This window comes from Protomyctophum parallelum, assembly GCF_964188405.1.
Source record: "Protomyctophum parallelum genome assembly, chromosome: 8".
Lineage (NCBI taxonomy): Eukaryota > Metazoa > Chordata > Actinopteri > Myctophiformes > Myctophidae > Protomyctophum > Protomyctophum parallelum.
The window spans coordinates 51,309,292-51,334,927 of record NC_139703.1 but is presented as its reverse complement, the minus strand read 5'-3'; the positions used below and the strand labels follow the sequence as shown (position 1 = coordinate 51,334,927).

Below are 25,636 nucleotides of genomic sequence, written 5' to 3'. Positions count from 1 at the left end.
TTCACTAAGAGCATTACTTGGCTTTATTATTTGAGTAAAAAGTGCAAGTCTTTACAGTAAGTCTTTCTCTAGGACTGTTATAGTCTAATCTGACATAATAGTGATTGCAGGACACAACATGTCTATCATGCACTTAACCCACTTAAGTCCTATATGCTTAGGCATTTGATGAATTGTAAAAAACAAATCACACCTGTGTGAAATGAGGGGCGCTCTTGTCATCGTACATCATCATTCATCATCCCATACTGGCCAATCAGAATGCCTGTTGCCCGTGATTGGTTAGCTGATTTGGTCGTTTTGTTAACATAATGACATACATTTTCAATTCAATGTCAATGGCGTTTAAAGTTTTGATGTTTAGTTTACGTCATAAAAAGCGGACATCTGATGTCATTTCTCCGTTCACCATCAATGGCAAAACTTGACGGGCGGGGACAAAATTCTGCGGACATTTGACCGGAATTCTTTTACCGTGGTCAATGGCAAATCGTTGAGACGTGTGGGCCCTTAAAAATAGCAGATCTACATGCTCACAATGCATCAATGTGTGATGTTATCCTATCCGCTATGAGCTTGTACATTTCTCTTTACATTTTTAACATGTTCACCTAAAGTACAATGACCGAAATAGGGATGCCAGGTTGAAAGAGATTAAATGAACAAATAACACTAAGTACTGCTACTTCAAAAACATGTTTGTCACCGCAATGCAAGTATACACAGTATACTTGTTTAGTGGATTTAAGTCAACAATAAAGAAAGTCAAGGGAATTACTTTTAACCCATTCTGACCGGGCACCCATTTTGGTGTTAGCATCATGTTATGCTTTAGCTATTGAAAAATAGCAGATCTACAAGCTCATATCGCGCCACCGAGTGGCGCGATACGAGCTTGTAGGTCTGCCATTTTTGAAAAATCGAAGAACGACTGACATTTTTTGACAGGTCAGAATGGGTTAAGAGCCAGACAAGGAAAGCTGTTGACTGTTAATCAGTTGGCAGTCATTTTAGTGATAGAAATACAGCAACTGTCCACTGACATAGAACAAGCACTTATGTAGGCCAAAAAGCATGCTTTGATGTACATCAAGTGTTCCACACTGCCCTCCTGTGGATGATGGGTGCCATTGTTCACAATGACACTGGAAAGCACTAGACTGGGATTACTTTTCACTCCAAATGCATTAGATAGAACGACCCCTTGGCCCCTGGGGATATCCTTTCCTCCTAGTCCATTGTGTACAGCTAGTCAGCTACAACAACATCTAGTCTTTAGACTTTATTACTTCTGGATGCAAACCAATGAGGGGAAATTCCCTGGTTTGAAGCTGTGACAAGGTTAGCTGTCGTACCAGTCCAGGAAAAGAAGAGAGAAGGAGCACATGACCAGGAAGAAGAGGATCCACACACGGAAGCCGGCGTTGTTTTTGATGGCCTTGAGACAGAATGAGATTCATGAAAAACACTCAACTTAAACTAAATAATAATAGTGGACAAGTTAACTATCTGACATGAGACTGGATAGAAAATGATAGAATATTGTTGGCTAAGCAGTAAATACCTCTCGTATATCTTCGTTGCCTTCTTTGACGTTCTCTGTAGCACCCACAACCAGCTGGTGAATGCTGTCGATCTCCGTTTCCTGTGGAGGGAGACGATGTGTAAACACTTTGGAACATTGCATCTAGCCGTTTAGCGGTTATGTGTGCGTGCGTGTACTAGGTATGTGTACTATGTGTGACTGGGCATGGCTCTGTAGGTGTAGGTGATTAGCTGAAGAATAAGGTCTGTCACTGTCTGTGTGTCTGCCAAAACAGCATGAGCACGAGTGTGTAACATATGTGTTATAATATATACATTTTAATCATTTCAAGTTATTTTAAACTTCCTGTTATTTAGTCTTAGTCTTAGAAAGTGACTCCTTTTTAATCTTTTATTGTTTTTTCTACCATTAAATGTCCCATCCCATCCCTAGCCACATTTTGCCATGCAGATTCAGAGAATCAGAACCACTCAACTCACTTGTTGAAGGACCTTCTCAGCAAAGATCTCCTGGAGTCGGGAGATCTCTACAACTTTACCCTCGATGTGCCTACAGGAACGTGGAGGGATAAAAAGGTCATGGAAGGAATATGACATCTCTACAGTACAGTATGACAATGGTAAATGGGTTAACAACTGGTTACTCATACTACCAAGAAAAGGTCGAGTAATATTTCTGTGCCGACAGATTCTCACCTAACTTCATCCACCAGACTGCTCATCTCACTCACCAACCTCTGGTTCTCCTGTTCAAACTAGAAAGGAATAAAGTGATGAGCAATTAAGAACAGTTATGCAATGAGATATTTCATATTTACAGAGTTCTATGCTGTATTAAATTAATATTCAATTGTACTCAACTGCCACATTACTTCAGCAATTATCTCAACCCCCTACTCTGGACTGTTAATTGCTACAGACTCCACTGTAGCGATTAACGAAATTAACTGATAGATATATTAGATTTATCTAGGGCTAATCGAACATTTTCAAATGCCTGTAAAATAACTGTCTGGAATTTCAGTGCATATAAATTACATTTCATTTTGTCCCCAGGGGTTGTGACAACCTGCAATGTGGATCCACACACTGCATATTCTAACAGATTTATCAGGACCATTAAATGTATTTATGATAAATGATGATATCATCCCACACCATCTGGATCTCCTCAGGAGAGAGCTCGTCCTCCACCTTGCCCTCCTCCCACAGGTTGACATTGTTGTCCACTCCCCTCTCTACAGGAAGAGGAAATGGACAAAAACATAGAGTGTTGACCTGGAAAAGGTTTTTACATTTTAAACTACGGTAATACTGAATATTTTGTTTTCACTCATTCTCAGGTGTTCCCACCCCTAAAAGCCTAATTTATACTCCAAGCTCACACACGGACAAGGTCACATGGCAAAGCGATGTGACCTTGTCCGTCTATCTTTGGCACAGGACACCGGAGGCGCGTGACCAGGTTTAAAATTAAGCATACGGCTTTTGTAGGACCTGAAAAACCGTAACGGACAATCTGAATTATTTTGTTGGTCATTCATGTTTGCACACACGATTAATATGTAGGTAGGTGTATTACAACGAATACCCAAATGTTAAAAAATAAAATGTGAAAGTCATAAAGTTCTCAAAACTATACATAAAAACACATGAAAATGAAGATAGAAAATAGCAGCTAGAATACCAGAGTTGTCCTCCTTGGCTCCCTTCTCCTCTGTGTTCTCCACCTGGGGACTCTTCTCTGTCTTACTGTGATGCTCCGTTTGGAGTCTTGACCTAAAGCCACACAACCATTTCTTAGTGTAAATGAAATGTGCATTCACTAAATTACTTCTAAGCCCAAACCAGACCAAAGGGTCGGGTTGAGACTAAGGCCTCTTTTAGACGGCGACCATCTCCATATAACACGTCAAAGTCCCGTTGCGTTCTCATTTTTTCTTACCCTTTACACGAGAACGCACACGTTATGATATGTGCTATTATGCTATACTGTCGCTAGGTGGCGATAACGGGCTGCCAAATAGACAGGTCACCCACGTACAAGAAGAAGAAACCTTCACCCAAGCCTGCGCAACACGGCTCTGGGCGTGCCACGGGATGGTATATATTTTATAATACATTAGGCTACATAAACGCTGCTGCCGCGGCTGCCGTCTATCACAAGGCTTTTTATTTACATCATGGTTTTACATTCAACATCGCTGATGAGCAGCACTTTGTAGGCGAGGAGGGAGGCTTGTTCAGGAACTCCATTATATCATAATTATATGGCTCTGCATCAATGTAATAAACATATGCGCTGTGAGCCAACGTGAGCCATGATGTCATAAGTTTTGCGGATTCACTGTTTTGCCTGTTTATATGGAGACCATAGGAAACGGCGTTCTGAAAGATTTCCACTCTGGGAGGTGGTTTCACTTCGTTGCGTTTTCACCTCCTGAGAACACGGTTCTCGTCTAAATGACAGCAGCAAACGATACTTTATTTTGACGTTTTATATGAACACCATCCTCGTGTAAATAGCACCTAAATGTTTTAAGGTATACCACACCAATGCAACTCATTGAGTTGCAATGAGTTGCATCCGACCCTTTGGTGTGGTTTAGGCTTTAATAAGACAAAAAAAAAAAAGAGCTACTAGGTTTATTCAGTGTGTAGCGAGTAGTGACTGGCTGGGCAATGTGAATACTCACAGTCTCTTCTTGTCCACCACTCTCTTGACCCTAATCGCTCTCTGCTCAGAGTACAGCTTACATACTCCTTAAAGAGAGATACATGTCAATATTAACCCATTCTGACCTGAGATCAGATTCATACGAGGTTTCCACTGGACACACACTGGTCTGATTAACCCATTCTGACCTGAGATCAGATTCTAGAAATGTCAGTCGCTCTTCGATTTTTCAAAAATAGCAGACCTACAAGCTCGTATCGCGCCACTCGGTGGCGCGATATGAGCTTGTAGATCTGCTATTTTTCAATAGCTAAAGCATAACATGATGCCAACACCAAAATGGGTGCCTGTTCAGAATGGGTTAAAGGTGATTGCAGTTATTTAATCAATTAAACTCTATACTTGGTTGGTTGACCGGGGTCCTCCAGGTATATATAATTGGCTGCTACCTTTTGTCCCCTCTACACTGAATCTCTTCATTGAAAAAAGCCAAATTACTATAAGCTCATAAAGTGTCTTCTAATCTAGATCTTGTAGATCTGCTATTTTCGCTGAATGTTTGCCAATGACATGACCAGAATAGGGACACTATGGTTCATGGGGTTAATCTCAGGAAAACATAGTGATTTCCAATTGCGACTGCAGGTCGCATTCACTATGAAATGGTGCATTTCCGACAGTTGTTTGGTTGGTCACGCCCCCATATGGTCAAGACACGCTCCATATATGGCCAGTACAGAATTCATTCCATATGTTGATCTGACATGGGGAATTGGGCGGGGTGCCGCAAATTCAAAGGATTCAAAGGCCATCTGTTAGACCGTTTTCATTTCAGGGACCCTCATTATACAACAGGCCATGGAGCCATGGATACCATTGTTTTTCTTCTTCTCCTTTATATACTGTAAAATCCTCAATGTTCATTTATACAGTGTGTTAGAGACGGTATGATACCTTATTAAGTATGCACACTACCAACGCCCTACCAACAGTCATTAAGACATGTGAATCCCTTGACTCCTTCAAAACCGCTCTCAAAGGGCACCTACGGATGGCTGCAATACGAAACTGGCCTCTGTAAAATCTGAATCCCCCCCCCCGCCCCATTTCCCCTCACTGTATATGTATCTTTTCCCTTTTTGCTTCCTATATGATGAATTCCTGTTCTGTTCTTTAGCTACATAGAAGTGTCTATTTGTATGTCTCTAAATGTTTTGATGAATTGAACATGGTGGACCCTGTTGTAAACAAGTGTAATACTTAATTGGGTCGTCCACTCACAGTTAACAGTCTTTGTATTGAGTTTGTGCTTAAAATGTACTGTAAATTCTACAAACTGTTAATCAATACATTCCAGAACAGTCCATAGAGAATGACGTCTGTGTGTTTTAGTGTGACAGGAACCCACCTTTCAGATACATCTCCACAAGGTCCAAGACTGCTCCTCTGTGCTCCTTCACCTGGGCTGACAACACCTGCTTCTCAGCTGGAAACACCAGGCACAGATATATGTCATCTCAGTCAGGTGGAAACCTGTCATGTCCCAAACTGTTACTTTATGATATATGTCATCTCAGTCAGGTGGAAACCTGTCATGTCCCAAACTGTTACTTTTCCGGATTCAAGTTCAAAAACGGCAAAAGCAGCAGATCTACAATATATCCAAACGTGTTGCTTCGCACTAGTTCGCACCACATTTTGAAATTGGAGATCTGCTACTTTTGATGTTTTTGTGTGATGCTGTAGTAGTAGTAGTAGTAGTAGTAGGGCGTTCATTTACAAAAAAAACACAAAAAGTGTAAATATGGAGATGAGGTTTCTGCCCGACAACAAGAATATTCACTTACAGGACTCCAACAAGTGCCCAATGTCAAAACTGAAAACTTGTTTTCGCAATAATGTCTAAAACAATATCTTCTTAGCGATTATTCTATCGAGTATACTTTTTGGGATTAACGGATTTATTTACAGCCGTCTGCCAGCCTGCAGATGGATGGATGGATGCCATGTTGATAATTCCAGCATTCACCAAATGCCTAGGCTTGCACGCTACAGTGAGTACAGTCATATCTGGTGGGTAGCAAGCACTGTACTTGACTACTGTACCGCCAAGAATGAGAACGGTACCTTTACAGTACCAAAAACTGTATAGGAAATGACTTGAACTAGGAGCTGAATGGCTACATGGTGTCCCATCCAAACACCACTGTCTGAACATAGCTACAGTAAAGCACACATACTACACAGTACCTTCAGCGCGTAGCTGCTTGATGGCTTCAGAGCAGGTCCTCATGAAGATCTGAGCGTCTTGGTCAATCTGGTCTCGTTCATTGTCCGTCATGTGAGTAAGGTCTGATGAGATGAGACTGTGAACACATTTATAATAACAGTGTTTTAACATCTGGTGACTTCCATAAAAAGTTTAATTCACCCCCAATATTGAGTAAAGGCCTATTCATAGTCTGGATTTTCGGTGGTGAGGTGACCACCGCTCCGGTGGTGAGCTGACCACCGGAGCGGAAATAACGTTGAGCGGTGGTGAGTAGAAACAGAGAGAAGGGCTGAGGGGTGGTGGCGGTTGGTTTGCTCTTCACCGCGGCTCAGTGACGTCATGTTGTAGTTCGGTGGTCACCTCAGTGACGTCATGTTGTAGTTCGGTGGTCACCTCAGTGACGTCATGTTGTAGTTCGGTGGTCACCTCAGTGACGTCATGTTGTAGTTCGGTGGTCACCTCAGTGACGTCATGTTGTAGTTCGGTGGTCACCTCAGTGACGTCATGTTGTAGTTCGGTGGTCACCTCAGTGACGTCATGTTGTAGTCCGGTGGTCACCTCAGTGACGTCATGTTGTAGTCCGGTGGTCACCTCAGTGACGTCATGTTGTAGTTCGGTGGTCACCTCAGTGACGTCATGTTGTAGTTCGGTGGTCACCTCAGTGACGTCATGTTGTAGTTCGGTGGTCACCTCAGTGACGTCATGTTGTAGTTCGGTGGTCACCTCAGTGACGTCATGTTGTAGTTCGGTGGTCACCTCAGTGACGTCATGTTGTAGTTCGGTGGTCACCTCAGTGACGTCATGTTGTAGTTCGGTGGTCACCTCAGTGACGTCATGTTGTAGTTCGGTGGTCACCTCAGTGACGTCATGTTGTAGTTCGGTGGTCACCTCAGTGACGTCATGTTGTAGTTCGGTGGTCACCTCAGTGACGTCATGTTGTAGTTCGGTGGTCACCTCAGTGACGTCATGTTGTAGTTCGGTGGTCACCTCAGTGACGTCATGTTGTAGTTCGGTGGTCACCTCAGTGACGTCATGTTGTAGTTCGGTGGTCACCCCACCACCGTAAATCCAGACTATGTATGAGCCTTTAGATTCACTTATTGTTACAATAACAATTATATTATTTTAGGCATTTAGCAGAAATAAGCAGAAAGTATGCAGTGTTGTTTGTCCAATAATACTACTCATCCTCGTGAACTTGAGAAAGTCTCTCTCTTATGGCACAATGACACAGCTTGCTCAACCACATATGGTGAGACTAGGCTGCAGAGTTTAACCCATTCTGACCTGAGATCAGATTCATACGAGGTTTCCACTGGACACACACTGGTCTGATGAACCCATTCTGACCTGAGATCAGATTCATATGAGGTTTCCACTGGACACACACTGGTCTGATTAACCCATTCTGACCCGAGATCAGATTCTAAAAATGTCAGTCGTTCTTCGATTTTTCAAAAATAGCAGACCTACAAGCTGGTAGCGCGCCACTCGGTGGCGCGCTATGAGCTTGTAGATCTGCTATTTTTCAATAGCTAAAGCATAACATGATGCTATGCTAACACCAAAAGGGGTTCCCATTCAGAATGGGTTAAATAGGCCTATTAGCAATTAGCATGGGTTGTACTTTTTTCCTGGCATGAAATCAAGTAAATTGTCGCCCCCAACGAAGGCTGTGGAAATCCTATGCCGTGTTCATGAACCAATGGAAGGGAAATCAGAACTCACATCATGACTAATGGCTATGTTGATAAAGTCATGTGTGGGAGTTTTGTGAACTTGGCGGTGGATGCGTGCACAGTGTGCACCACGTCTGATAGCGTTAGCCAAGTGACAGTAAGTGATTATATGGTGTCTGAGATAGCAATAAAAACTTACAAGGCGATGATGAAATGTGATTTATGGCAAACAAATGTCCCCATTGAATTTTACCAAATGGATTTCCCGCCTAACTTGTTATCAGCACTGTGTTTGCTTTTGTAAAGGTTACCCACTGGTTCAAACTTAAGCAAGTGACAAAAGTCGGTACACATTCTAGGTAGCTCTTCTTCTGTTAAACAGAGTCGGATAGAGTGCATCATGTCAAAAGATTTGGAGTTTGTTATGTCTAATGGAGACGACGAAATAAAAGGAGTCGACATTTAAATGAGTACGGCGGGCGTCGGGTGGCTCGACTCCTTTGCTTGCCCGTAGAGAACAAACCACAACGCCCATTTTCACGTGGAGTGTTTACTTCATCTATTCTGTTTTATCAACACTCTTAACAAAACATGCCACTACTACCCACACCCATATACACACCCACACACAGAGGGGCCTTGAAGAGAGGAAGGCCAGGATTAGTCTCAGGCATGATTTGCTCTTCACTTGGTTGCAGCTCAATTATTCCAGACAATTAGACTGGAGCCTGCTGCTTCAGACCACCCTACTCGCTGTTGACCTTGTGCCAGCAGCCAGCCCCCACAACACTGACACAAGAACACACACATACCTCAATGATCCTAGATAAACCCTGAGGAGTCTGCCATATAACCCTGTAGTCACAGGTCTGCCCTTAGTCCTCCTCCTGACCACCGAACAACCAGACCAATTATCAGAAGCCACCAACGCCCTGCCCTGTAGCCTAGCACTTTCACATCGTCACATCCATTTGACCCACATCAACCCTACAATCCCCATTCTGGGCATGTCAGAATAGCAAAAATGGATGAAAGTTTGGCGAAAACAGTCCAACATTCAGTGAACATTCGGTGAAAATAGCAAGCTGCAAGTGTATACCCACATTTTTTGTGCCTGTAAACCTGTGATGTTACAATTATCTGAAGCCTACAAGGCGTCTTGTGAAGCATTGTAGGCTAGCTTGTAGATTTGCTACTTTTGCTGTTTGATATACAACAAAGTATATAGGGCTTAAATGGTTACCGAGAGCAGAATGTTTCAGTCAGGCGATTGGAGGAGAGGCTTACCTTCCGGCGTTCACATAGTCTTTCCTGTGCTGCAGCAGGAAGTCTTTCAGTTTAGTGATGTTTGTGATCTGCCAGGATGAACAGAGAAGAAGCAACACATTAATGAACCTTTTCTTTCATATTAATGAGTGTGCACTGTGCAGCATGCTATTTTTAGAATGTCGTGTGTCTCTGCTTCTGCTTCAGTAGACATGTCAACAAATTCAAAACATGGCTTAAAAAACTCTCAGATGAGTTCACACACACACACACACACACACACACACACACACACACACACACACACACACACACACACAGTACACACACACACACCCCACCAGAATGCGGGTTTGTCCCAGCTACCTTCACCTAAAACGCATCATGCCAGTTATTTAGTTATTCTTGGCAAGGGACACCATCATAAGGCGAGGTATGAATAAGGCTTAAATGTATGATTTTGCATTTATTGACTGTGTCAGGCAGCCATGTCCATCTATCTTGGTGCATTCTGAATGTTTACCTTTGACAATTAATTTACTACAGGACATACCGAAATCAAACCGGCAATTTCCTTGTCAAATAGCTTAGGTAAATAAAACTATGAGCTACTCCACACAGAGCTCTGACAGAGCAATCTCTAATAAGCCTGAAATGCATGATCCGTTACCATTTATCACAGGGCGGTGTGTGTGTGTGTGTGTGTGTGTGTGTGTGACTGTGTGTGTGTGTGTGTGTGTGTGTGTGTGTGTGTGTGTGTGTGTGTGTGTGTGTGTGTGTGTGTGTGTGTGTGTGTGTGTGTGTGTGTAAACCAGAGAGGAAACTACGTTCAATCAATCCAATATTTGCTCCTGTAATTCGGTCAAACACTGAAAAAAAGGCCAAATTGCTTCCCTGTCCACAGAAGGCTGGGCAGGGCAGAAGTGTGCATGAAAACCATGAAAACGCACACTGTAGAGTCTGTTGGAGCTGCTGGAAGACAGAGTTCAGACAGGGAAGGGATTGAAAGAATGACACAATGGATGTGACTGTGACATGGACCCCTGAACGTGGGAGACTATTTTGATAGCATAACGACGCCGTCTTCAACCTTCAGTCTTCTGAGGCTAACAACCCTAATTATCAAATTGCCTCGGTTGTAAGGAGTAACCTGGACCTATAGCCCTCTGATTGTGTCTAAGAATTCTGAGAGTTATAGCAGTGGCCTGAGAAAAAAAAAAAAAGGTTTTATTAAAGATGACGTTTGAAAGGTGACAGGCTTTTCATTGCTCAAATAAGGTGTCAAGATAAACAGAGACGAGCAATTTGCTAGAAATGTATAGCCCTCCTCTTCATTGCTTAGAAAGCAATCAAATGATATATGGCACGGCGTTGGGGCATATGTTAACACATTCTGACCTGAGATCAGATTCATACAAGGTTTCCGCCGGACACACACTGGTCCTGATGAACCCATTCTGACCTGAGATCAGATTCTAGAAATGTCAGTCGCTCTTCGATTTTTCAAAAATAGCAGACCTACAAGCTCGTAGCTATGAGCTTGTAGATCTGCTATTTTTCAATAGCTAAAGCATAACATGATGCCAACACCAAAATGGGTGCCCGTTCAGAATGTGTTAAGTCAGGCTGTTGAAGCAAGCTGGGACTTTGTAAAAATACAATTATCAGAGGTCACAAGTTAATTGTTGTTGAGAGCACTTGTAGAGGGATCAGGAGACAGACACTTTTCTCACCGTTGAAAGAAAAAAGGTTGTGACATTTCACTGGACAGAAACTCAAGTGGCTCCAGAACGCCCTGTAATGGACAATATAATGTCATGATGTTGGTCACTGAAACAAGTTATAAGGGAACATTGGCAGTTTGTTACATCTGCCAAAAATTGAAATAGTCACAGATCTACCAGTATTGCTGCCTGGTAGCTGACAGGTTTCATTCATATACATGCTGCCTGTCCTTCCCTCTGTTCTTAGAGACAGACATACAGGTATTTTGGGGCGTGTCCAAATCCACCATGAAAACAACACAGCTTACCATTTAAATGCATTAGTGAACGTACGCATGCTTACATTTTATATTTTGCTTTTCTTTTTCGTCATACGAGATGTACTGTACTTTATTATCCCTGCAGGGAAATTAATAAATAGAGCAACATGATGTGGTGAAGTATTGTAGCGCAGGTGATTGCCACAACCACCGATGCAGTGAAAAATGAAAAGGGGACCGCCAAATATTCTAAACTATTTGAGACAGTGTTTTTACGGGTTCAAACAATGAATAGTGTGATGTTGATCCCCTATTCACTCATTCTAGGACATGACGTATGTGTCGACAGAAGAATACGTTTCTCTACATAAAGCAAAAATAGTCCTTAAAGCCTCGTGCTAAGTTTGTTCTTGCAGTGTGTGTTTTAATATGTTACGTCTTCCAAATTAAGTTTTTGGCTTCTGAAGAATTAGCAACAGCTATTCTAAGTCATATACTGGAATAAAGACACAATCTTCAGCCCACCACCCACAAGTATAACCAATCCAATGAATCAACTTGTAAAGTTATGAACCTTAAAATGGCAAGAAAAACTAACCTCATGGGAGAAAGTCAAATTTGTCATTTTTCAAGCATTTGCCCAGGCCCATTGTAATCTATATTTAATACATGAATGTAGCGGTAGACCACAAGCCTTGTATAAGCTCATAAAATACACTCAACAGACATGTATGCATGTATACTGTAGGTGTTTGTGTGCTACACCTGTCTGACCAGCAGGCAGTGCTAAGTCCACAGTAATGAAAAGTGTTGAATGAGAATCCAAACGAGCAGAGACTGAACAACATGTGAAAGTGCTGCTCTGGGGGTTGAGCTGTCTCCTATGTGTATACATTGGAGCTCAGATTGCGGAGCGCAACCTCAAGGGTTTGCAGGGGGTCAGGGGGATCAATTGCTCTTGTAACTTAAGACCCTAAAGAGCGAGTAATTCCTCAACAATGAAGAAGGGGGTGGCCCTGTGCTTGTGACTCACCCTGTGTGTGTGTGTGTGTGTGTGTGTGTGTGTGTGTGTGTGTGTGTGTGTGTGTGTGTGTGTGTGTGTGTGTGTGTGTGCGCATACTGCATATATATGTGCATGCATGCGTGCACACACACGCACACACAAATATGTAACTGTGTACGTGTGTGAGAGCTTGCAGTGAAGGCAGAAGGAGACAGTCTGCCGGGCTACATCTAATCTCATCAACATCAAGGACCCCCACTTCACCTCCTCACTTTCTCCTTCCCTCCAGCGTCCCTCCTACCCTGGTGGAGTCCAAACAAACCATCAGATGGATTATTACGAGGCAGAAAAGAGAAATGGCAAAGCTTGCAGATTTCTTAGGAGCTTGGACGGCTCATATTGTTTAGCTAAAATACATGCATTACCAGAATTTTATAACGAACCGCCCGGCCGCTGTTCAGGTTTAGGGACTCGACACACTCACACTTGCTTTTACATGTATGGCCTGATAACAACATGTTGCTTAACAAAAGAGATCTATTGTGCCTGTTGATGTTATCACCAATCACCATGTTTATGCCCGTCTTTAAAGATTGTGACAGTTTTAAGTGCATTTAGTGTAGTTGTCACAATAAACAAATGACAGCACCTAGATTAGCATCTGGGAATATAAAAAGGCTTTTGATTCGTACTGGACAATGATTACTAAACAGTGACTCGTTTGTTAACAATTCTAAACAAGTAATCAGTCTCCTTAACGATTATAGTGATTATGGGGTGTATACATTCTGTAGCCTACAGGACATTTGTCAAGACCAGAGCAGGACAATTGTCACATGATTCTCAACTTTTATATCTGGCAGAATAATGAACTGGAGACCAAGGCTCCGAAACAGCCCAAAAATAAAAGCCCGAACCAAATGCATCGTGCATGCAAGCTCTTCACATCACTGATTTAAAACAACATGTTGATTGTTTTTTGGGGTTTCTTCTGGTTTGAACAAAGCCACATCATTTGAGACACAGACGTAGCAACCAGAAGCAATGAGTTTGCCTGGACAACAAAGACCTCTCAGCTGTTGGACTCATGGATGCTAAACAATATTGTAACACTCAAGCCTCATTGAAAGCAGGGGAAACAAGACTTGGGAGTCTGTACTCTGTCTGTACCTCGTTGACAAGCAAGCTCTAAAGCCATTTGACTTTGAAGCCAGGACTTTATTTATTTATTATTTGTTTAAACAATTGTCTTAAACAATTCCTTTAATCTAGATTGTATGTTGAATCTCCACTAACGGACCAGAACATCATAGTGGTTTTCTTTTGAGGATTTAAACAATTCCAATATCTGGTTTTCATTATTTACAAGCCAAGGTGACAATATGCAATGTATAGTTACTCCCACCTCAGAATATAACATATCCATTCTAGACTCCAAAGATTAATTTAAAGTTGCTGTATTTCTTAGTCAGTCAACTTGAAAATTTTATTTGTACATTTCTACTGATAATCTAGTCCTAATCAAGCCTCACAAAATACATCAACACAACCACAACCTCACAGTAATTGACTTTTTTGCTCCACACATTATTATGATTTAGTCTTGCGTGTCTATGAACCCGAGCTCTATTTTTGTTCCAGTTAAACTGTTTAGTCTGCAAAGTATCTGGCGTTCATCTCCTTATTCAAAAAGTGACATATATCCACTGACCTGTGTTTAAGGACTTATTCTTCCTTCTATTAGTTTTCATTTTAATGATACATGCACTGTTCCTGTTTTATTGCAAGGGAAATCGGTCCTGGTTGCAGATGCTTCGAAATTCAATTTGCCAGGGCTTTGTGGGAAAACAGTCCAGAGATTAGGTCAACTGGTAAGGAGAGCGTTTAGCAGCACATTCAGTCCAGGATAATCCCTGAAAATAGCAACCCGATGGTAAAAGTACCCTCTGGATAGTCACGGGCTAAATGGTTCTGCTTATGCCAGGATGACATTCTCAGTTCTTGGAACTATGCACAGTTGCAGTTTGTGATTTAGGTTATAGGCCAACAAAGGAGTCTTTTTGTGCATCTTTGTGATGGAAAGACTAATGCACATTTGACCTTTCAATGCTGACTTCATTAGTAAAGTTTAGAGAAATTATTAGTTATACACTGTGACATATTTTAAGATTCAGCTAGAATCAGTCTTTAGCTTTAACTTTTTTATTTTATTAAATATACTAAAGTAGTATCATGTTACCTCTTCGTCTAACATATAAAGAATACATTTAACTTGGGCTGTTTTTTTTACCAGGTAAGCCAAGCGAGCATATTGGAGATAAGGAAATAAAATAATTACAGAAGAGTAACAGCTAGCTAGATAACATGAGGTCAGACTTGGCTGACATGAATGATTTCTCTTAAATTAGCCTATACTGCCGTATTGCTTCTGGTTGCTGTCATGACTTGTTAAAAGATTTGCGCTTTCCATTGACCACCAACTTTTCAAAGGCATCTATGAATTTACAGTGTAGGCTTCAACTCAATACAAAATGTACAGTACCATCTTACTTCAAAGCAGTTAATTTACAGCATTTTGGGAGGTTTTAGTACATTTGACACTGTGCACGCCTATGTGAAATAGGCTAATCCACATAAACATTTTCCTCAGATCAACTCAAATACATTTGGATGATACATATTTATTATGGAATATTTTACATAGGGCAAAATATACCTGTGTTTAGTGTTCTAGGGTAAAAAACGATTTTAACAAATTTACAATTTTCCAAATGAAGCAAACCTTTCAAATACAAACTACATTTTTGAGAGAGTACACAGGATTATCGTTTCCATTTGAAACGTGCTGTATATGGTAGAAAAGCTCCTAACAGCGCATACTTAAGTGTGCTGGCCGATCGCCACACTTTTCAGGGTTTCAAAGAAAACTCTGTGAGAAGGAGCCAATTTAGGAATACCAGTGCTGAAGGCACAGTGGGGAGCCAAGCGCTATTTTCTACACACAATTTAACAATTTTGAGGCGACCTCCTCTATTTAAACACGAGAAGGGCAGCATGCTGTGGAGAGAAAGGAGGTGAACGGTGAAATGGAGATCACAGTGCCCCAAACCGACCCCTATGAGGTAAAAGATTCCCCTGACCAAGCCCCGCTCTGCAAACACTGGCCCTCTTATTAGTCAATCAAGGCTTTTTTTCTTTGATTGGTTCTAAAAATGCTACATTTCCTTGAGCTAGCCTCCATTTTTTGTGGAAAAAAAGACGCAAATAAGCCACTTTATATTTGTTTACTTTGATGTTTCTTTATTTATTTTTTATCTATTTGTGTGAAGAGTCGGTGGGAACTTGAAAAGAGTTATGCATGTCTTGAAGGGCACCCACATCTGTTGTGCATTAGGCACCGGCCGTCAACATTGTTACTGGGGACCTAATTTAATATTTTCTCTGTTTTGATCTTCCACCTTTAATCACTGGCTCTTGGGAGGATCGGCTTTCCCCAAGAAATTGTTCGAGAGCCGAAAGAAAATGTTATTGCAGCATGTTTATGGAATCATACATGCGAGGAGAGGGCTTGCACCAAAAAAAATGCTGCCTATCTCAAGTTGTGCATAGAGAGAACGGATAGTTGGAAGGGGAGAGAGTGGGCGAAAACCACAACATAACTATAAGCAGTCAGAACATTCCAAAGTTGCAATTTCAATTTCTCCAAACGCTGGTTCACCGAGATGGTTGGAGATGATATGGACAGCACAAGGGAGACAGCGGTAGGGGGGAGGAGTGGAGAGGGCAGGCACCACAGGCTAGGTTTGAGTTTCTTTGAATCAGCATCCTTGCTTTTATTAAACCACCATTTCTAATATCAATGCAACAGGGGTGCAGAGGACATAACAAAAGCCTGGTTGTGCACAGCTGCTGTGACTGGGCCCATGTCGATGTTGGCCGCAGACTTGGGGTGGAGGCATCAGGTATGGTTTAAAAGTTCTGATGTCCTTAGGGAAACGTTGAATAGTTCTTCAAGGTGGCTTTGAAGGGGCTCTTATAGATGGTCTCAAACTGACAACAATAATAGTGAACGTTCCAACCCCGTATGAACTTCCGTCCTGTTTCTCACTATGATTCCAAATACAATCAGTGAGGGGAAAAAAAGGAAACTGGGAGAAATGATTTTGCGGGCTCAAGCTGATGATAGCTAACACAGTTTAGCCTTCATTGAAGATAATATTAGCCAACCAACAGCCGACCGGAAGGCTTGGGTTTTGGCTTCTCTCCTAACATGAGGTCGTTTGGATTATCTATACATGATATTCATGTCAGGCCAATGACCTCTGGCTTCATGGCAGTGAACATGCTATGCAGCTGAGTCTCACTCGGCTCCTTATTTCAAACAGAAATCTCATCTTATTCTTAAATATATTCATGTACAATTGTACATTTCTTGAAGTGAATACAGTAATCACCAATACTGTGCCTTACTAGACAAGTTCTAACTACTTGTTTCAAGTTCAACCTGGTGTTTCTATTTTGGGCACGTCATTATAGGCGAAAGTTTTTCATGTCATTAGGCAAAAATTGGGTATTTCATTAGGCGGAACTTTTCAAAGACTTTCAAAAGTAGCAAAAATAGCAGATCTACAAGTAGGGTCTTGTAGAAAGTATAAAATAGCACTTAGGAGTTGCTCTTTTGGGTATGTCGTTAGGCTTAAGTCTTCAGGGTTTAAATGCTTATTAAGATCAGGGTGACATACAGCAGTGGTTTTCACCACAGCAAATAACAATCGCAAGGCACACCATAACAAAAATAGCTGCTTACAAAATAAATACATGAAAGATATTTGCCTTTTATGATATGCATGTTGAGGCCCAGGTCATAATCCATTCGATGCTCTTGACCCAGGCACTGGCATTAGAGCTATTACTGGTGCACTGCTAGTTAGAATGGGTCAAATGCAGACCACAGGGGACAAATTTCCCCACGGGGATCAATAAAGTATAACTTGCTAATTATTTTTCATCCCCATTTATCGAATTAGCCTATGTCTGGGACTGCTTAACTGGTACCATCATGGTCAAATCAAGCATTAGACCCAGTATGACCATAATGAAAATTGCTTCAATAAATTGAGGAATATAATAACCTTTATTGATCCCACTGGGGAATTTCAGCCGCCTGGAGGCAGAACAGCAGTTCCTATTGCCACTTCCTCACAACCCAGTAGAATAAATACATAATTAAATGATCTATGTATACCTTTTCCACAATACAATACATTTCTTAAAGGACAACGCTGCCATTTTAGATACATGTCGTTTCTGTAATTGTGTGCAGTTTTCATAATTATGTACTTTTATTTTGTATCGAACAAATCTCTCTGCCATTGTTTCTATTATGATCATTTAAAAGTTAGAAAAATACGTACCCTACCATATAACCTTTTGAGCATGTCATTTTAAGGTTATTTTCTCAATTTAATTGTGAGTGGTTGTTTTGGACTTTGAACAGAAATGCAGTTGGATGCATTATCAGTTATGCAATCATTGGCTGTTTTTTGTCTTAATCACTGGCCACCTTGTGATCTAGCAGCCCTACATATTCACATCCCAACCCACGGCAGCAAACACATTTAGTGTTTTGGTCTTGGTCCTAGAGAAGCCATTCATACAGTGTTCTCCAACAGCCTCTGCATGTGGTTAAGAACACATGGTGTTAGTGTTATTGCTCTGTTTTGGGGAAACCTGAGCCACCTATCCACTAGTTCTTCAGACAGATGCCACACTGGGAAGTGGTGGGAGCAGTAGCTCCAACGACGCTGGCTCTGTGTATGTGGTAGTGAATAGAGAAGCACTGGGACAGCAACAACACTAGGGCGGAAATAGAATACATGGCAAATTGAAAATAAATGGCAGGGCAATAGAGCTCAAAAGCCCCTTCAGGAGAAGGAGAAAGGCAGGGCCAAGGACAAGTCTTCCACTAGGGGCTTTCCTTTAAATGTGACAAAGAGTCTTAAGACAAATTGTGCATTTGTTGGATGAGCAGTACGGAGTATGTGGGGTGCATCCAGGTAACAGTTGTCTATCAGCAACAAGTGGGGCACTATTTAAAATTGAAATTAACAGGCTTTCCAACAGTATGGATGGATTTGTTTTTAAGTCTGGATACCCCGTCCATGACAGGCTTCAGACGCGCCTCCTCAGGAGTCTTAGCTCAGATCTGAACCCATTTGATTTGAAACAAGTTACGACAGACAAAACACAAATTTCAAACGTTTCAATCAACAATGTTAAGTTTAATACTGACAAAATTGCCATGAAAAACACACAAACACAGAGAAAGTGTGTGTGTGTGTGTGTGTTTGTTTCATGGCAATTGTGTCAGTAAACTTAATATTGATTGATAATAACCTTTATATAGTTAACCAAAGCCTTATCGAATAATACCAAATAAACAACATGCTTAGGCTACAATAACACCTTTCCAGCAAGATAAGACTGATTATCTACCTCCCTATCCCTCACCCTGTAACCTGTATGATCAAGGAGAGCAGGGTGCCATAACAGTACGGTGTATAATATATGCAGCAGTTAGCCTAGCCGCAATTTGCAACTCTAGATTTTTTTACAATGGGTTGAATCTAGAGTTGCAACAAGCTCCATCCACTTCCTATTCATCATTTTTGGTTTGTGATCTGATTGTCTTAAATGACGTTAAACTCACCAACATTGCAGCTGCAGTCCAAGCTTGAATTATCCTCTTTCAATCTGCCGAGCTTGTTTTTCATAAAAATCCCCCGTAGACATTTTATGAGTTACTTTCTGTCCAAAATATTCCAAGAGTTCACATTCCGAGCTGCCATTTTGTATTTTTGCAACGTGCCGTAAAACAAGACGTGAGGGGGAGCGCTTGTTTAATAGAAGGCTGTGCGTGACGGGGCGTCGCACTGCGTCAGCCTCTTCTTTGGGTGTCTTACCTGCGCAGGTAAGATTCTATTAAACAAGCGCTCCCCCTCATGTCTTGTTTTACGGCACGTTGCAAAAATACAAAATGGCAGCTCGGAATGTGAACTCTTGGAATATTTTGGACAGAAAGTAACTCATAACATGTCTACGGGGGATTTTTATGAAAAACAAGCTCGGCAGATTGAAAGAGGATAATTCAAGCTTGGACTACAGCTGCAATGTTGGTGAGTTTAACGTCATTTAAGACAAGCAGATCAGTGTCTCCAAATCTGAGGCCATGGTTGTCAGCAGGAAACCGGTGGATTGTGCAGTCCGGGTAGGGAATGAGGCATTACCCCAGGTGAAGGAGTTCAAGTATCTCGGGGTCTTGTTCACGAGTGAGGGGAGAACGGAGAAGGAGATCAGCCGGAGAATCGGAGCGGCAGGGGCGGTATTGCAGTCGCTGTACCGCACTGTTGTGACGAAAAGAGAGTTGAGCCAGAAGGCAAAGCTCTCTGTCTACCGAGCAATCTTCGTTCCTACTCTCATCTATGGTCATGAAGTGTGGGTCATGACCGAAAGAATAAGGTCACGAATACAAGCGGCCGAAATGAGTTTTCTTCGACGGGTGGCTGGCATCTCCCTTAGAGATAGGGTGAGAAGTTCAGTCACACGAGAGAGACTCGGAGTAGAACCGCTGCTCCTTCGCCTGGAAAGGAGCCAGCTAAGGTGGTTCGGGCATCTGGTTAGGATGCCTCTCGGGCGCCTCCCTAGGGAGACCAAGGCGCAGTTGGAGGAAATACATCGACTCTCTGGCCTTGGAACGTCTCGGAATCCCCCAGGAGGAAGTCACTAATGTTGCTCTGGAGAGGGAAGTCTGGAGCTCTCTGGTGGAGCTGTTGCCCCCGCGACCCGACTACGGATAAGCGGTTGAAGATGGATGGAGATCACAAACCAAAAAAGATGAATAGGAAGTGGATGGAGCTTGTTGCAACTCTAGATTCAACCCATTGTAAAAAAAATCTAGAGTTGCCAATTGCGGCTACAGTTAGCCCCCACCACGACCACAACACACATTTCCTTTCATTCATATTACTTGTGATGAACACTGAACAGTGAATAGCATGTGTATTGGCCGGGGGTTAGGAGCTAATGTTCACAACTAGTCTACCGTAGTATAGATAGTCACCACTCACCATTTTAAATGAAAGCACCACGACATACAAAAGGTACAACTTCAATATGTCGAGTCTGAACAACAACAGTAGTAAATACGACTATACTACCAATGCTTAGGAATTTCGCCCAACAGCAGCATTAGGGCCGATTCATACTCCTATTTTAGAGCCGAATAAAAGTCGGTTCGGCTCTGTAGAGCCTACAATGTGACTGAATCGGCCCTTAGCTCGCACGTATAGCCACCCCCCCCGGCCGGGGATATAATAGCAGCGAAACTTACCACCTCTTTCGCCTTGGGGGAGAATCCATGCTTGTTGGGTCTGCCGCCGCCGCTGCTCCGCTTCAGAATGTCGTCTTTGGTGGAGGAGGGATCAAAGCCGACGACGCCGATCGCCTTATTTCGTGTTTTGACAGTTTTGACGCTGGCTTTGAACAGTAAAGTAATGTCAACAGCCATGGTGTCTGTCTGTGTCTGTCCGTGGCGTGGAGCCGCCTCCTCCTCCTCATACACAGCAGCGCTGACTGTTAGTGTAAACACCACGGTGACACGTCGCCGCAGCGACGCGACGCGTGAAAAATAGCCGATCTACAAGCTCACGACGCGTCGCGACGCGACGCATTGTGAGCTTGTAGATCGGCTATTTTCACGCGTCGCCGCCCGCCACGTCATCTTCCTGCGACACACAGTACAGTGAATGAGACGACTCAGAAAGCCTTAACGATTATAACGTTTTAATCTTAATGCATTTTTAACGATATTAAGTTGTGTTCACAGCATGTTTTTTTAACACCTGGCTCGTGTTGATATTGTGTAAGTGGTTTATCTGGATATCTTGATTATTGTCTTCAATAGCCGTTACTTTTAGCCGTTTAGCCCAACTTGGGGGGATTTTTTTCCTCTTAAGCATATAATGTCTTATCTTAGCGACAATACGGAAGTAGTGTAACTTATAGTCGTCATGTTTCAAGTTTGTAGTGTAGAATCTATACGACGTTTATGCATTTGGAGCAATACATGTCGATCTAAAGCTGGAATATCATTTAGAAAAAAACGAACTGGCAGGCAAATATAAACACACTAAATAAAGCAAATAATACCCCCAGGCCAGCTTATGTGTAGGCTTATAGTATAGTCTACTGTACCATGTAAAGTGTATAGGCCTAACTATATCATTTTACATTTACAGTGCAAGTTGGACTGGTACTAGAATGTCCATTACCCAGCTGTATGATATAATTCTCTTTATTATTGCATATTTATTGGACAATTACAATAATTAAGTGGTGTGTGTGTGTGTGTGTGTGTGTGTGTGTGTGTGTGTGTGTGTGTGTGTGTGTGTGTGTGTGTGTGTGTGTGTGTGTGTGTGTGTGTGTGTGTGTGTGTGTGTGTCTCTCTCTCTCTCTCTCTCTCTCTCTCTCTCTCTCACACACACACACCCTTATTCTTTCTTTCAGATAATGCCCCTTCCACTAGAGGCGATGTCCACTAGAAAGAGAAGGCCGAATTGGACTGACCAGGAATGCATATTCCTGGCCCAGTTGATGGAGGAGAGGAAAGTAGTGATCAGGGGAAAGTGCAGCACGGGTGTGTCAACGCAGGATAAAAGGCAAGCATGGGAGGAAATATCCCAAGCCATCAATGCCGTTTTCCCACAGATTCAACGTACCGTGTCTGACTGTAGCAAGAAATGGGAAAATCTGCTGGCAAAAGCGAGGGAAGAAATCAAAAGACAGAAAATGCAATTGGGTGAAGGTAAGAAAAACGGCTGTGTGATTATTAGGTGTATGTACCTTAAAGGCAATGTCTGAAGCCTTGCCTTGGCGAAGGAGAATGATAGCCAGGCTACATAAAAAGGCAAAAATACCTTGAAAGCTATAGGATGAGTTTATTATGTTTTTCATGCTACTTTTATTTCACAAGATGTACATTCTTACATTGTCATTCACAGATTCAGAGCTTTCACTTGAACAGTTCAGCCATATTACCCAAATCGTGATTTCTGTGATGAATTCAGAGTCAGACAGGCTGCTCCAGGATACGAAAGACCCTTCAATCATGCACATGATGGACACTCAAAGGTAAGACGTCTTCTCACTGCAACAGACCTAGATGTTGAACCTGGTCAACAAATAAATCCAACTTGATTCTTGATAAAGAATTATTAAAGCCGTACACTGTATAGCATAAAAATAAAAAAAACTGTATAAAAATCTAGCAGCAGCTACTATGGCTGCTTCATCACATGGGACTGAGAATTCCTAAGTGACAGGGCAGATGCTGCCACCAGAATTCCTAAAAGTATGAGGTTTCCCTGAAATGTGTTTCTCCACCTACACATAACGGATGGATAAAGGACGTACTATTCTACCGTAAGCTTGAAAAGATTAGATTCTCACTTAATGGTTCCATGACAACTTTCCAGCAAACATGGACACCCTTTGTGGACCATGTAAAAACCCTGACGGTAGTCCCAGAGATGAGCTCTGTTTGAACTAGGGAATGGTGAACACATAGGCCTATGCAGTATGTGCTTCGTGTAAACCGGTGGCTGCACGCACACACAGGTGGTACCCCTCCTTTCCTCTTTTCCTCTCCCCCTCTCTCTTTTAATTAATTTACTTCTTTATTTCTGTACCCCCCCCCCCTCTCTCTCCTTCCTCTGGTATTGTCTCTGCATTGGGGAAGAGTGGGTGGGTACTGGGTATAGTGGGTGGATGGGAGGGAAATGATGGGTGTCTATATCTATGTATTACAAATGTATATGTTGATATGAACAAGGACCCCACATGGGAGGGGAAATAAAAATAAAAAAAAACAATAAAAATATGTACAAATCAAATAAACAAACCACATAAAATATGTACATAATTATTATTATTATTATTTTACAGCTTTGATGATGATGAGGATGATGAGGATGAGGAAAACAGCCATTCAACAGATGAACCTTCGGCAGTAGTGAACTTAGTTCTGACAGACAACGGGCACCCTGCATGTAGCAGCATTTCCCCTGCTATGCATTCAGCACACTTCAGTGAGCCCTCCACCTCTCCACCAACAACACACAGATTTGCTTTCACTGAAGCCTCTAGTTCCTCGGCAGTTAATTTCGCTATGCCTTGTACTGCCATCGCTATGCCTTGTACTACCATCCCAACCATGAGTGGATCACACCTGGCTTCTCACTGTAGCTCTACTCCGTTGCAAGAAAGACTGGACTTGGAGATGTCCGTGCTCAGAAGACAAGAGGCTGTACTCAAACTTCAAGAGGAATATTATACTCTCAAAATTAAGCTGATGAAAGAGGAAATGGCAGAGCCAACACGTAAAAGACTAAAGTAATAGGAGACCCTGCAGCACTGTGGTGACCTATCACCTGTGGGTAGTGGTGAAAAGTGACCAACATTAATGCTATTAATATTTTTATACATAGAAGAGGTTCTGTCTGTCTGTGTGACCGGAGCTAATCTCTCAAACCACTGGACTGATCAGTGCCAAATGTCTTGTGCACACCGGCAGTAGGCCACAGAAGTACCTCCACTCATTTTGTTTTTTCCACACATGTTTTATATTTGTGAAATATTTAATCTTATAATGGAAGTCAAAGAGGCTCTCTTCATGCTGAAACCTTACCCACATTTGGACTCGTATGCCATAGAAATGTCAGACGATTGTCACAGGTTGGTCACTTGGAAGTCCGAGATCCACATTGGAGACATACCGTGAATCATGTTATTTTGACATATGTATGGTAGATTATAAATGCAATGTACTGTAACTAACACAACTGTGGTAGGAGTAGACCACTGGTGTTTAACAAGAGATATTGCATTGAAACACAATTTCTCCTCTGCCCAAACATGCTTTCTGTTATAGCCCACCGCGGTGCAAATGTTGACACTAGGGCAGGGGGCCTGGGTTCCAATCCTGGGTATGCCATAAAGGTTATGGATTGCAGCTTTAGGTAATATAGCACTAATGTTTTGCCTATTTCCATTCAATAAGTCTACACTACAAGTTCATAAACCCTGCTGTTGCTTTTTTTTATATATATAAATCATTAGTTGGACGATGTTAGTCGATAAACTATGAATCACAAATTCAACCATACATGGATAAGCTAACATTCTTCCACCTCAGAGCATTCTGTTGGTGTGAGAAGGCAGGCAGGCACTATCTAGGGGTTCAAGCTGAAACTACAAAGTTTTTGTGCTGGTTCATTTTGCTGGGGCTTTTACAAATTTCCATGAGATGGTACAACAGATATGACATTTTCATCAATGATTGGAAGTTGTATGGACAATGAATATGACCAAATTGGCCTGATGGGGCACTGTAAATGAAAGGTCAAATTATTGAACTTTGAAAAGTCATAAGTCATACGCAAGCGAGTCCAATTTACACAAAACCTGCTACAGCCATCCACCATCTACCATCTACAAATCTGCCTCAAGAACTACAGACTCGATTTTATGCCATTTTATTTATTTTTGAGGGCGACTAGACCCTCATATACAGGTTTAATGTTTGTGTTTAGTTCAATGTTAGTTTTAAAAACGCCATTGACAATGAAGGGAACATTTACGTCATCTTTTCCCTAACACAAACATTAAATCCCATTAACAATAAAGAGAATTTAATGTTTGTTTTGACACCATTTGTTTTACATCATCATTACATCACCTAATCAGAATTAAGCTATACCGAAGTCTCTCACCTCACAGGGGTGTGATTTTTTTAACTAATTTTTACATTTCTATCTAAACTGCAGGTTGGATTGCTATCAAGGTATCAACATTAACATGCAGTTCAGTTGATTGATATCATTTAGTTGTGAAGATATTGACCAATGAGCTTCAAAAGGACATAGCTCAGCAGATAAATTGACCAAAGTCAACAACTATTAGCCCAGTCATTTAGAGAATGTAGAGAATAGGCATGACATAACAAATCAGACATTTAAAACGGTCTGTCCTGATATGTCTCATATCATAATTCATGTGTGTAATAATTTTTAAGTTGATCAGTTCAAACAGGTGCCTGGTGCAAAATTTGCCATAAATCAGAGTAATTTTGTCAAAACTGTCATTGTATAACTAA

The 25,636-nt window shown here is 41.9% G+C and overlaps 2 protein-coding genes across 2 annotated transcripts; one reads left to right on the top strand and one right to left on the bottom strand.

The window, feature by feature from the left end:
• Positions 1–21,032, bottom strand: stx18 (syntaxin 18). The gene is made up of 11 exons (XM_083770557.1): positions 20,816–21,032; positions 9,461–9,528; positions 6,473–6,588; positions 5,631–5,708; positions 4,242–4,308; positions 3,233–3,324; positions 2,704–2,783; positions 2,242–2,300; positions 2,026–2,095; positions 1,565–1,645; positions 1–1,438 (listed from the first exon to the last, which is right to left on the bottom strand). Exons 1-11 carry the CDS (start codon positions 20,990–20,992, stop codon positions 1,343–1,345), a joined length of 984 nt encoding a protein of 327 aa, XP_083626683.1. The 5' UTR covers positions 20,993–21,032; the 3' UTR covers positions 1–1,342.
• Positions 21,033–21,993: 961 nt separating this feature from the next.
• LOC310863193 (uncharacterized protein) lies at positions 21,994–25,183 on the top strand (the record flags this gene model as incomplete). The annotated part of the gene is made up of 3 exons (XM_083771366.1): positions 21,994–22,288; positions 22,485–22,614; positions 23,428–25,183. 3 exons carry the CDS (start codon positions 21,994–21,996, stop codon positions 23,876–23,878), a joined length of 876 nt encoding a protein of 291 aa, XP_083627492.1. The 3' UTR covers positions 23,879–25,183.
• Positions 25,184–25,636: the final 453 nt, after the last annotated feature.